Here is a 13,674-nt window from a genome sequence, read left to right on the forward strand (position 1 = left end):
CCCGGAGTTCTACTCCGTAGAAACAGAATAATCTGCACGTCAAGACGTTGAGGTCGGCATGGGTTGTGATAGGTGTAGTAGCCCTGGAATAGTAGTCATATGTTCCATCTCGCTACTTGAGGCCATGAAAGCCAGTTCTAGCGTGGTTCAAAAGCAAGAGGCGTCCTTTGCCAGGGCGCAGACACAGCTTCTAGACGCTGCTGACTCGCCTCTTGCTCTCACTTCGCCCTTTGGCAAAGACGACTGCATGCGGAGCTGGTGCGGAGGACTCCCGATTGGGTTAGTACGTTCACGCTTGCCAGTGATTGCCCAGGTGAGCCGGTCTCTGAGCACCAGTCATGACGAGATCAATGAGAACGAGAACTGAAAAGACGCGCCTTTGGTATCACTTAGAAGCCAGATTCATCATACCAATCTACGGCATTAGACTGTTCGACGTGCGACGGCTTTGTTGTGCTGTTCCACCTTCTAGTTCATAGTATCACGGCACTGCGACGTTGTCAGCCCATTCGCAGCCGCCGGGGTCTTCATCAGTTGGCTGGTGAGTTGTGCGCGCACCACGTGCTTTGATCATGGCATACTGATAGCCGGATGCAGTAACAGATACCTCGACGTCATCCGTCCAGCCTGATCCTAAAGACATGCCCGCGTACCATGAGGATGCCCAACGAAGCGAAGTGAAGCGAATGTCTGGAAGAACGTCCTCGTGCCCGACCGCGTACCCTTCTCTCAACAAAGAATACCACGTTCATTCAGGGCAGGGCAGCAGTGGCTTCACGTAGACTCGACAAGGCGAGCGCAGGCCGCAGTCCACGAGGCCGCTCTCAACGAGGGTCGAGCAACTAGGCTGAAGTGCTTTGCGCCTGGCATATGGCGTAGTCTCACGCACGATATTTTTGCAGATGTCTTTCTTCATCGCGACAACACGAAAGCGGTAGAGACAACAGCAGGTGGGTACATAGCTCTGGGTTACCTAGAGTAGAGACTGGGACAGCAGCATCGGGCAGACAGTTATAGATGAGAAAGCCAATGCTTTCTTCGCTAACTTTGCAAAGCATGTATACGGACATATAACGCGGAGCTGGTTGAGCTGTCGGAGATAGTGATGGACGGTGGACGGCGTCTGAACAGCTCAATTTGCCTGACTGCAGCAGCCAGAATGTGCTCATGTCTAGTTAAAGATGCGACGGCAGCATCGCTCGATCATCGGCCTAGATGCTGCGCGCTGGATCTTGCCGCGCTTTCCTGGTTTGGCCGAAATGTGATCATTTTCTCATGATGCAGACGTCAATGGAAGGCGCACGGCAGCTGGCGAAGTGTGCCTGCAGCTGCGCCCGTCGGCGGTCCGTGCCGGGCCGCGTTGGAGGAACGCCGCGCCAGGCCCCGCCCTCAGCGAGCCACCCTCAGTAAGCCGCCCTTACCATCACACATCAACATGCCGACCCCACCTCGAAGCACCAAACAAGGCACAAACCCATTGCCTTAGCCGTTGATGCGCATTCAATCGCTATTTGTTGCTAGCCATACGCATCGCTCACAAACATGGCGTCATGGTACCCAGCACGGCGGTTGACATGACCTACCATGGCCCACCCGCTCCTCTCACTCGATATGTTCAACTCTCCTTCTCCACACGCGTACGCGCAGCCTCGTCCGTCCGGTCGCGTGACTCGAGAGGATTGCGACGGCCAGAGGGCCCTGAACTCACACGCCGCCCCGGCCAGGACCACCCACCCGACTGCGTACACCACCCGATACACCGACCGCACACTCATGCGACCCAGGATGTCGCCTACAACGCATGGTATCACGCGCATCGAATCGACATACATCCCATAGCATTTGGCTACCCTAGCGGATACGCCGTCGCTAGCACCGTCGCGATGCCAGACCCATACCGACAACACACGCAACCGATACCGCACCTCAGCGTTGCTCGTACGCCAATGCGCGAGTATGCCTCCATACCCGTTCGCACCCCTGCAGCCTTCACCCACTCATTCCGTCCGCCATAGGCAGCTCTCGAATGCCGCTCCCGACGAAGAATACATCAAGGCTGTGCTTCGCCCTTCGGGTCTCGCATTCCTCTCTGGACTGGTCCAGTGGCACACTTCGGGGTTGGGCCGTGCAACAACTGCAACGACCACAGGGTGGGCGCGCTCTCACTGTACAGTATGTGCGACAGTGTCGACTCCGATTCTGAAGGCCCCATCCGCCGAACCATCCCATCACCCAGCAACGGGCCATGCGCTGACCTTCGTACGAGACCGCGGCCTTACCGACGACTCGCAAACAGCGCACATATAACCGATGGAGATGCGACATTGGGCAGTCAAGACACAGTTGCATACGGGCATTGTGTCGAGCCGGCTGTCGTTCGCGCATCGTCAGCAAAGGCTGCCCTGCGGCAACTCCCACTGCAAGTATCTCGACACAGAGTACGCCCTCATCACGACCATCCATCGAGTCGACGCAGGACTGCAGCGTTCATCAGGGCCGTCAGCGCAAATGCTGGCGGTTGTCTCGACGGCATTGGAATGAATACAAGACTTGGGCAATGAATCGTGGTGGAGGCTATGGACGAAGCAACTGGACGGTTCAGTGTGAACAGGTAGGCATTGTACATAGCACCCAATTCCTGTAGTCATCGCTAACATCTCTCGTCAGGGAAGCAGCCACGCCACTAGATCGAGCGCTGTCGACGAGCCTCTCTTACCGATACGTCTTTACACCGATCCATCGTATGACGACAACGCAACCACGCACACCTTGCAGATCCGCACCACGACGTCCAGCCCCACCTCCATGCATACAATTCGAGCCCGGACATGATAGGAACAGAGCCTGTAGGTGAAGTAGAGCGTGGACAGCTCATCGGAGGTCTGGCGAAGCATACCAGGCCTGGAGAGCGGCCCTTCGGCCTGACGAACCTGGTGTCATCCTCACACAGTGCTCTTGGATGACGCCGAGACAGGCTCCTGTGGCGCGCAGTCATCTCTTCGTCGTCTCGCAACACTGTTCAAAGACAACCGCCACGATCCATTGCTTTTGGTAGACTGTGATTCTTTCTTGTCACGCTCTGAGTTTACGTACGCGGTCTACGACCAGGGACAACGTCTCTGGACAGTGCGCACTCACACATATACCAAAGCCCGATGGCACCACTTCTATGAGTGACTTATGACGAATGCAGGTGCCAAACAAAAGGCAACAAAGAGATATCGGGGCGGAAGGCTTCCAATGAAACGTCTTAGCATTCGCTTTTGGAACTCTTGCCTGATGAACAACGGGGCGTAGCCTGACAGCCGTTCAGAAATGCCTATGCAGCTGGGAAGAATGTAGACTTCCCATTGATGATGACCTGTTTCGGACTCTTTCTAAGGACGGCATCGTCGCGATGAAAGGAGTCCTGGAAGTCTTTGTTGCTCCCGAGTCCGTACTACCCGAGTACGCAGTCTTTTTGTGCCAGATCTCCACCACTCAATCTAGCAGAGAAGTTACTTTGCTTCGATATCGCTCCGTCGTGGCCACGCAAGTTGAATTGATTTTTTCATGACCAACATGATGTTCTGACAGAACCCCAGTTCTTGCTACGATTCGCATCTGTCAGAATCTAGCTCATTCTCCCTCTCTCCATGGCGATTCCTCTGTCAGATCTCCACGTCGCTTCGGAGTTCGTGTCTCCACCGATCCAGAACGCAAATCGCAGGCCCAGCATCCCAAGCGTATCAAGCATGCACGATGATCGATACAATACTCTTCAATTTCCCAGGTACAGAAAAGCACTTAGTATCCCGCTCGACGCACACCAGCTGGCCTACCTTGACAGAAACCCTTTGCCAACACTGCCTCTATCAGCAAAAGTTCGTCAATGTTGCACACGGTTCACTGATAAGCTCCCCAATCATATACCACCGCAACTTCTCAGTAGTGTCTGGCACGTCGGAACAATGAGCTTTCGCATTCCCGGTGTAGTTGTAGCGTTTGTTGGTGGTGTGGCAATGAAGGGAGCTCGATGGTTTATCTGGAGTAAGCTCATCACTCCCCAGATTTCTCGCCCTGAATACCAAGTCCCAGCATTGCTAACTATTTTCTAGACCGACCATTCGCTAAGAAGATTGTATCTTGGACTACTCTGTTATTGCTGGGCTCCTTTTACTCTTCACTCGATGCCGGCAACCTCACTACACCGACTAGAAATGACGGTACTGGCCCTTTGTCCGGCTGGACGTCAGCTTGCCCCCCAACCTTTCTTCATTCTGATCCAGACCTCATACTCGGCGGCTATTCACGCGTTTATCCCGACCTTCAACAGCCCTGGAAAGACGCATATGAGGGTTGGAATCATTTCAGGAAGTGTTGGGCTGGTCCAAGTCCACACAACCACCCAAACTGGAGTAGTCTGTTAGCCCCAGGTAGCCAGCAGCTAAGCGTACATTCCTCACCCTGTATGCTTCTGCGCATGCATTGCTGACTGGATTAGGAATTCCAGATTAGATCCCAGATCTTCGAGCGTGGGCGATATGCGTGGGAGATACTCAGTCAATGCCACGACTTTCCCTGCTCTGCCCAGTATGGGGAAACAATTGATTCACGACCACTTGCCTCCGCCCCTTGGGAGCCGCTTCGATATGAACCTCCGGACGACGACCTCGCTATGATCAACAGGAACCGTACATGTCCTCCGTGCCGATTGCGGGACCATCTTTCCAATGCCTTCTCAACTTCTGGCTTCGACCTCGCATCGCTACCTGCTTCATCAGAGGAACTTGAGACCTGGTGCCCCTGTAACTTTGCTCTGGCCTACAGAACGACGCTTCATTTCCTCGCCAATCTACCGTTCCCGTATATCCACCCGTTCTACTCATCCCATCACTCAACCCTTAACAAGCGCAGTGACATTCTGTCAGTGTTAATTCAGTCCTGGAACTGGCTAAACAAGATCAGGAAAGGAGGACGCATGCCAAGCCAACAAGAATTTGTAAAAGCTTATGCGGCGGGTTGGTGGAGTTACGAACTGAGCGAGACGCATTGCAGCGGGAAGGATTGTCCCTTTCTTGATATTCACGGAATATATCATGCGAGAGGTCTGCGTACTCGCGGTGGTGAACTCTGTGTTCCGTACTGGGGTTCTAGTGCGGAAGACCAGGAACGGATTTTGGAGAATTGGGCGCGAGGTTGGCGGTCTAACGACGGCTCTTGAACAGACTCCCGTCGAATGCCCAGTGTGGCTCGAGAGTGACGACCCAGATGAGTTCCTGGAAGACAGGGTACCCAGAATGTAGTCCGCTGTTGCGACCCCGTCCGCGAACAATTTGCGACTGGACAATTCGTGACAGCGCGATAACGCGACTCTCGTGCTCGAAACCCACGGCTTACAGAATGCATGCAAGAAGTTGAGGTATCTTATCATTGTTCAATGTGAAGCTCATGCTACTGTGTGTCTCATGATGTCGAGTAGATCTTTCGACACGTTTATGTTCTTCCTCTACCAGATACCCTCATGCCGGACCATGACTTGCGAGACTTCAGGTCACACACAACGACCCTCGAATCCCTTCTCGGCTGTCCGCTCAGCCCCTTATGCGAGGATCTCTCACGAGCTTCCAGGGTAACAAAACACTTGCCATTGTGCAAGCGAAGGTGTCGCAAGGCGCTAAGATAGAGCGGATTGCCACCCTGGGCCGCTTGACAATCTGACATCAAGTTTGCCGTTATATCCAGTCTTGCCGTGACTATGCCAGGCAGTCGTTTGAGTATCCCGACGAGTCTCAGAGAGAAGGGAGCAGCGCGAGCACAACGCGAGGTCGGCTGCCGTGCGCAGTTAGCGCGTTCACATTGGGGACTACTAATTCGAGCGGTAGGATGAGATTCATCGCATACACCCATATCACGAACAAGAAATCCTGAAGCGTAGTATCCTCGATACCACACACACTACAATCCCACGTACGCCCGACCTCGTACAACAACGGATCATGCAGAAGATTCCGCAGAACAAGATGATGCTTACGCCCGAAGACTCGGCAGAATTGCATACACCACGTCGGCGCACTATGCAACATTAGCCGCGGTAGTCTCGGAAGACTCGGGTCATTTCGTACATCGTATTCGGCGATACCGCGGGGGTAAGACGTCAGGATAAGCTTCCACATCGAGCTGCACACCGCTATTCATAGAAAGATCGCTGTGGAAATAGGGTATACTAACGAGGCAAGACGTAACGTGCTCGCGATCAGCTTACCAAGGCAGCTAGTCGCGCAATGTAGCGGTGGGTAAGCGTAGAGTGGTCGCCAACGTAAAGACCTCGAGTTATCCGCATCCTACCTACCTCTTCTGATCTGTCCATTTGCAACAACATCGGAACAGTTTTCATCTCCCTTCTAAATACATACCTCCTCCTCCCAGTCATCATGAGGTTCTCCGCTATCGCGTCTTTCTTTGCTATTGCCGTGGCCAGCGCCGCAGCCGATGTCACGCCTCGATACGATGTCGACAACTTCTCTGCATACTGTGTCGCTGACGGCGGACTGTGCTAGTACGTCTTCTTTCCTCGTCACTCATCGCCCATCTAACAAGCGCGCAGCTACGACTTCCAAGTCCGTCAGCATGCGAACGGCGAGACGATCCCCACTGAGTGCGACACGTCTGCCAAGGGTGATGGAGCCCTTCCGAGTGTCTCCGAAGGTACATGCAAGAGATCTTCGCGCACTTTTGCCGTGATCAGGGAAGATGATGGCAGCCTCAACTTCTCCGTGAGCCAGCAGATCACACCAATCTCCTTCACAGTCGGCAACCACACCATTTCCGCGGACCAGATCGAGAAGAAGGACGGGCAGGAGACGTACGTTGGGCCGAAGAGCTTCGGGCTGTACAGCTCTTAGGAAACTAGGGAGATGAGATTGAGGGATCTACGAATAGAAATGAGCAGACTTCTACATTGTGTTCTTTCCTCGAGCCGTGATGCCTTTCACACTGCCTTCATGAATGAATTGATGCAGAAATGATGTTGTTCATCAGGACACAGGATCTCCGACCTTGAAGAGACGGTCTTGGCCGCTCGCTCTTGCTGCATGCTCAGCTGCGAGAGTCAATAATCGCAACCCCGGGTAGATGTCAGCGACTGACCGCGAGGCGTCGCTTTCTATGCAGGTTTACTGACTGACGACGCGCGATATGCAAGTGGGTATCAGGTAGCGTTCGCAGCGTTCCTCGTGGGCACACTGCGACGTCTCGACTGGAGAGAACGATCGTCATCCAATCATTTGGGGGACTGGTATGTGCGACAAATCTCGCAGCACGGATGAGCTTGCTTGTTATCAGCGCTGGGGCAGGGCCAAGAGGAAGCCTGGATGCAGACGTGGGTTGTGTCGGTGTGAGAAGTCAGCGTATATCGTGACCACGAAGAGTTAGGATCATGCTCACTGCCAGTACCTCAAGCACGTAATATGGAAACCAAAAGCTGCTTCCAGATATAGCGACGCGTGTTTGTGGGTTCTGCTGATAAAAGCGTCTACGCAACCAACAACGTGTATGATGTGTGGGTAAAGAACTGGAAACGAGTACGAGTGAAGTATGCGCAATCTGGGACGGCAGCCTCGTCGCAAACCGAAGTCTATAATCGATCGTTGAGGACGTCAGCAAAAGGCAAAAAGCGGGGCGACAGATCAGCATGGTCGCGGAGAAGGAACATGAGTGTGCCTTCGAAGAGGGCGCTTTCGTAATGCAATAGCGTATAGAAACGTAGCGGTGACCGCATATCTGATGAAGACGAAAAGTCTTGCGAGCAGGCTAATAGACTGAATCTATACTGACACAACACCGGAGGTGACACTAGCGTTGAGAAGAGTATGTCTTCTGTGCTCGCCTCCGCCGGCTGCGTCAGATCGGCGTCTCCAACGAGTGATGTACAATTCCAAAGGTTCAGAGCCGCACGTGTGGCCGCTGGATGCACATCAGCGGGTAGCGTTAGAAGATCCGAAGACTGCAGCCGATACCAAGGTCCTATGTCAGAAGTTGGGAGGATGACCATGCCGACAACCATCACCATATGAACGAGACCTGACATTAAGCGCTCTGTTTCTTCACCACCCGAAGAACAAACGATTTGCGCCAATGCTGGTGCTTCTAACAATTTCATCCCTACCCTTGGCCTCACGCCAGTCCGCAGTAGTTACCCGAGCTATGGCGAGGTTTCGGAGCGCGACATCATTGCCGAGAGCTACACCTAGATGCGAAGACTTACCGGCCTGCGCAGACATGAGAAGGACATGATCTTGGTGGGTGCGACATTGTATCCGGGTTGTCGCACATGCCAGGATGGGTGAGACAAGTGTTATTCCGGCTTCGATCACAAGTCGGATACATGGGTAGATGAGGCATCTCGTTCTTCCACGATGTCGCTTTCCCAGAGCTTATATCCTCATCCCAGCTACACCGTAACAGCTGCTGGCGTGATCATGTGTAGTGATTGGCGGAAGACCTCGTACATTGACGCGGGCAGCTGACAAGATGTAGAGCAGACCTTCGGGCTCGATCGGCTTTCGTGTGCAGCGTGAGATGAGGCGGACTATGCGATGCGACACAAGTGGTCTGGCTTGGCCGCGCAAGCTGGACCGATCTGATGAGGTTCGTTGTGGTCTCTTGCTCCAGCCGATGCAGGTGGCTAACCAGATACGTCGCGCCTGCGACAGAGCCAACGTCGCGCTGCTCCTTCGGTCTGAACAGTTGTTTCAACATTCATTCTGCCTTCCGTTTCTGGTGGCATAAAATGGCGATACTGACGGATGTGCTCTGATCGCAAGAACATCCACGCTATCGCAATCATATCGTGTACTAAAGCCTAACGTTGATGACCAGCTCGAACTAGGACTAGACAGGGGTCTTTGTGGGAGACGCAGTCTGTTATTTCATCCCTGATAGCACGATTGTCAGAGTATGAAGGCGTCGACATCATTTCAAGAGTCTGCTAATGACTGCCATGATGGGGGATCAGTGAAGTCTTTGAGTATAGCGGTGCGCAAAGCTGGATTTACGATTCCAGCGTTCGTAAATCGGTCTCCGCAAGCCTAGCAAGTAGCTGGGTCAAAGAGTGAAGTCTTACTCCGAAGAAAGCTGACGAAGATGCTTTTGATTTGGAGAGCGCGGGGCTGCACAGGAGTCAAAAAGCCCCAGTCACCTGCGACTATGCGACCTTGCCAGGCAAGTGTTGTATGATGAGACAGGAAACAATGTCGGGGGCTGCATAGCACTGACATCACAAGCAACAGATGACGAATCATCATGTAGTGAACACCTTCATGATGCTTAGTCTTGACTCGTCGACATACGATTGCGGTGGCCTCTCACTTCTCTCAACTTCTTGAGTGAAGAAGAAGCTATGTTCACGAACTCTTCAAGCCCGTCGCAGAAGTCGTCGCGAACTTCACCGCTTTTAATGCCCACTTCTTCCACGGCAGTTTCGACAATCTCCTCAGTCTGCTCCTTGAACTTGCACAGCTTATCGTCAACCACTTCACCAAGCTCTCGTATGCAGTCTTCCTTGATTGTGTCGACATCGAGCTTGTGGTCGGCAACCACGTCCTCAAACTCTCCCTCAGCTTGAACACGGAGGCTGTACGCTTGGTCATTGGCATCGGCGAAGATCGAAGTCAAGTGATCCTTGGCCAGAACTTCCAGGCGGTCGGCTATGAGTGTGCCGAGGGAAGGCGAAGGTTGGGGCGTACAGCTGGCTCTAGGGGGAGGCGACGAAGACGGTGATCGTCTGGGAGCAAGGGATCTATGAAGGACATCCGGCAATATGCTCCTGAGAATGTTGGGCAACATGCTTTCGACCAGGGCTGGAAGCTGAGCTTCAACGGCCTTATTGACGACGTCTTGGAAGGCGAGCTCGGCACTGGCGTATGGAGATGGGTGTGCACTTATTATCTTCGCTTCCTCCTTCTCGGATGGCGAATGTTGGGATGTGCCGGATGGACAAGGTGAGGATGTCGCGACTTCTGTGGGCGACCCTTGATCGTAGTGCGGACGTTTATGAGGAGGCGATGCAGGCTGCGAGGGCGGTGTAACTATCTTGCGTATGAGTAATTGTCGAGGTGATTGTGGCACGAGGTAACCTACCTCGCCTGGGTCGCTTTTGCGATGCACCCGCGTCTACCGCGTTTGTGTACGAAGGTGGTGGTTGGTGGTCTTCTTCAACGGTACAGAAGATTGCCCAATCCGCGTATCTGCATCCATCGGTAGTCTCAGAGACCCCCGAATACGCTTGCATATCTTTGAACAGGCGTTCCAGAGGAGGACGATTGTTGGCGTGCACCCAATTGTAGTCAAAGGTGATGTCGATCGCTGTAGCTTTCGCGAGGGCAGCCAGGCTGTGGAAGGGGGCCTCATATCCGCTCTTCGATGTGTAGGTAGCGGTTGAAGAAGGGCACCTGATCTTGCATGGCTTCGCGAGCGTTAAAGCCAATGCTCTTATTTGGGGATTTCCGGCGCGTGCGATGGAGGTCAACTGGTCGTGGGAAAGGGACGTGGTAGCATCGCTCAGCGTAGTTGCGTCGCGCATCAGGTTGTCAGCATCATAGATCAAAGTAAACGTTTGCTCATCATCGAAGCCATTAATGAAAGTCGTGCATTGTAAATGGAAGCTAAGCTGCAATGGCTCCTCGTTGTACTTCACGACCAAGACACATGGTGACTGTGCAGCAGGGTCCGATCTCACGCTTGCCAACACGGGCACACCCTTTTTGGAGACAAGCCAGCGGACCATGGTGCAGAAGTATCACTCACAAGTGATATCCCCCCTTGCGATGAAGCAAGCGCAAGGGAAACCCACCCGCCCGGGCTTTTGACGCGTCGCGCGCGGAAAGCAGCCCTGACTCGTTGTGTCCGGCTCGGTGAATGGTGCTGGGTGGAACGGAAGCGCGGTGTCGGCTCGTGAACTGCTGTCCCCGTCGTGTCCGCACGACCTGTGACTGCTTGAGAACCGCCCCTTTGACGCGTGAGTCGCCGACGCGTGGGCTGTAGGCCGACAACGCCGGGCGCACGTCAAAGGTCCCGGGGGATGGCGGACTGAGGCAGGGCGACAGGTAGGCGAAGAGGACCGGGGGCCAGGAGCTGACGAGAGACGGTGGCTGCGGTTGACGGCGGCTAGCAGGTGAGGTCGAGATGGTTAGGGTCGATGGCGGTGATGGTGGTCGGCGTGGAGGTCGCGCTCTCGGTGGCGAGGGCTGCAGCTTCCGGGGTCGGATTTTCTATTTCCCCGTGTGAACGCTAGGCCTTTTCGACTAGCGTGACGACACCCCGCCGTTTCTCGATGCTTACGTCGTATGCCCTCCGCTCCAACGCAGGCCTCGCCATCCATAACAACGTCAAGGGCAATGATGCTTGTCACACGCTCAGCGCCCATTAACATCACTTGGTAACACGAAGCAATATGCATTGTACCAATACGATACACATCAACACATGCGCCGCTCGTAGTGCGCGGGAGGCAGCTCTGGTTCCAAGTGCAGTTTCCAGCACATTGGCGCATTTAACAGCACGCTCGCGCGAAGAAGAATAGGCTACTTTTCGCTCGAAGCACAGGTGACGCCTGGCGCGGTATGGTGGGAAAAGTCACAACATTCGGACGCGCAGGGAAGACAAATGAATGTTGTCTGAGACCCTTGTCAAATATGCGTTCCGGATCTACTGGACGAAGAGCCACAGAGCCAGCTCGAATCTGATGCTTGGAAGTGTTCTTGTTGCAACACGGCCATGAGTTATATATCCACCCACCAGCTCTGTGGTTGCGAAGCGTCGTCATGGGTGTGATCCGAATCTTCGGCTCGACATGATGATGCGACGAGAATGAGACTTGTGTCCTCCCAGCGCTTCCGGGACCAAGCATCGATCTGACTCCCAGGCAAACCCCTTCTCCACTGTATGTGCCATTGGTTCAAGTGCGAACGACAGTGGGAAGAGGACGCACGGCATCATGGGCGGTGGTGCAAGATGGCATGGCATTATCGCTCACACCTCGGCACCATTCTCAGGTCCCCTCAAGGTCGACAATGGTCATGTGCTCCTCAAACATTCTTCTTGAAGGGCGACCGGATACGCACATGTACCTGCTGCCTCGCGACACCACTTCCAACCTCGTCCGGAACATAGTGCGTCGTCTCCATCGCGTTCACGCTGGTTAATTCTTGTCGCGGTATCTGGACGGCGAAATCAATACCTTAACATACATATCACCGTTCCACAACAAGCGATTAGATGTGGTTCCTGAATGGTACGCTCTTCCAGGATCACGGCCTTCGCCTTCGAGCCTGCGCAGGGAGCATCGAGTTATCTCATTTCACCGATGTAAGGTTAGTTGAGAACATCATCATCGATGAACTGCGGTCTCGTGATGCTGCGGCGTTGGTGGGCTCCGACAATTTTAAAACCTCTTATTCGAGTTGAACACTACTTTTGCGTATGCGATGGGGATGGTTTCTTGATGCTCAAGTCCAACTGTCTGCGTTCTTTCAACGCGGTCGAGAGCCGTTTGAACCTGCTTCTACTCAAAGATGCCAGAGGTTCATCAAGATGTTAAAGATTAATCGCGCCTACATCAGCATAAAAGTATGAGTCGGTTAGACGCCTCGCACTTACAAACCTTCAGACCTGCGATCGTGATGCACCGACTGCAACAGCGCTATATCGGCTGGATGCAGCCTTTGACGGTGCTTTAAGGAGGCGATTGAATGCATGTTTTGACGCACTCAGCCTCAAACACTGTCATCTGTAGTGCCCAGCGTGACGCTGACTCTTTTGAGTCGAGCCCGGAGTGCGATCAGACCTGATTAAGTCCGCAGTTCAAATCGCCGGTAACTAGTCGCTTCAGAACACAAGAAGAGAGAAATTGTAGATATGCATGTTGAACATAGTGTGGTCCTGATGCGTGCTCTGATCGAAGGGTGAAGTTAGCTTCAAAATAGCTGGACCAGTGTAATGCAGATCGACGATGAATTGTTGTAGAGTGTGGAGACAAGAGCGAGGCAATAGATGCTATCATAGGAAACGCGATACCTCTTGGCTGGACAGGTGCGTTAAAGTTACTTCATCCACAGTTGAAGACCACGAAGATGTATTTGTAACACTAATGTGCGACGAAGAAGAAGGAGCAGGCAGAGAGAGGATCGTACAAAAATTGGCAAAGTGGTGGTATAAGAGTTCAGAGAAGCGTAACAGGGCCACATGCGCACGATGTCTCGTAAATCAGCGACGTGTTCAAGCGTCCCCACAACTATCGAGTGCGGCTAGAATCGGATCCAAACGGTCACAGGAATCTCTGCACGTTGTACTGTCGCCGATTCACCACCAGAGAAGACGAAAAGCACTGGTCTTTGCCTGTACCTTGCACTTCTTTTTGAGGTGAGCTTTCTTCGTCAGCTCGTCTATCATAACGCATGCTAAGATTTTCTCCTTCGTGGAACTGCGATTTGCTTCTACCTAATACGAAACATAGAATATGTAGCGGAAGAGCTGTGAGGTCCTGCATGTTGCGTCAACTTTTCGCACTCTTGCACCAGCAAAACAAACGACGAATCCTGAAGTCTCAGACCTGTCTTACACCGCCCGCACCGTTATCCGAACTGTCAGTGAGCTAGGCTTTTACACAAAGAGCTTCTCTAGACCAGAATGTCTTGC

General features: G+C 53.3%; 2 protein-coding genes across 2 annotated transcripts; one reads left to right on the forward strand and one right to left on the reverse strand.

Moving 5' to 3' along the window:
- Nucleotides 1–6,413: 6,413 nt before the first annotated feature.
- J4E79_011780 (uncharacterized protein) lies at nucleotides 6,414–6,884 on the forward strand (the record flags this gene model as incomplete). The annotated part of the gene is made up of 2 exons (XM_049360608.1): nucleotides 6,414–6,538; nucleotides 6,587–6,884. 2 exons carry the CDS (start codon nucleotides 6,414–6,416, stop codon nucleotides 6,882–6,884), a joined length of 423 nt encoding a protein of 140 aa, XP_049204933.1.
- A 2,422-nt stretch (nucleotides 6,885–9,306) lies between these two features.
- Nucleotides 9,307–10,765, reverse strand: J4E79_011781 (uncharacterized protein; the record flags this gene model as incomplete). The annotated part of the gene is made up of 3 exons (XM_049360609.1): nucleotides 9,307–10,067; nucleotides 10,120–10,396; nucleotides 10,718–10,765. 3 exons carry the CDS (start codon nucleotides 10,763–10,765, stop codon nucleotides 9,307–9,309), a joined length of 1,086 nt encoding a protein of 361 aa, XP_049204934.1.
- Nucleotides 10,766–13,674: the final 2,909 nt, after the last annotated feature.

This window comes from Alternaria viburni (assembly GCF_023758015.1).
Source record: "Alternaria viburni strain BMP 2772 chromosome Unknown scaffold_50, whole genome shotgun sequence".
NCBI classification, from domain to species: domain Eukaryota; kingdom Fungi; phylum Ascomycota; class Dothideomycetes; order Pleosporales; family Pleosporaceae; genus Alternaria; species Alternaria viburni.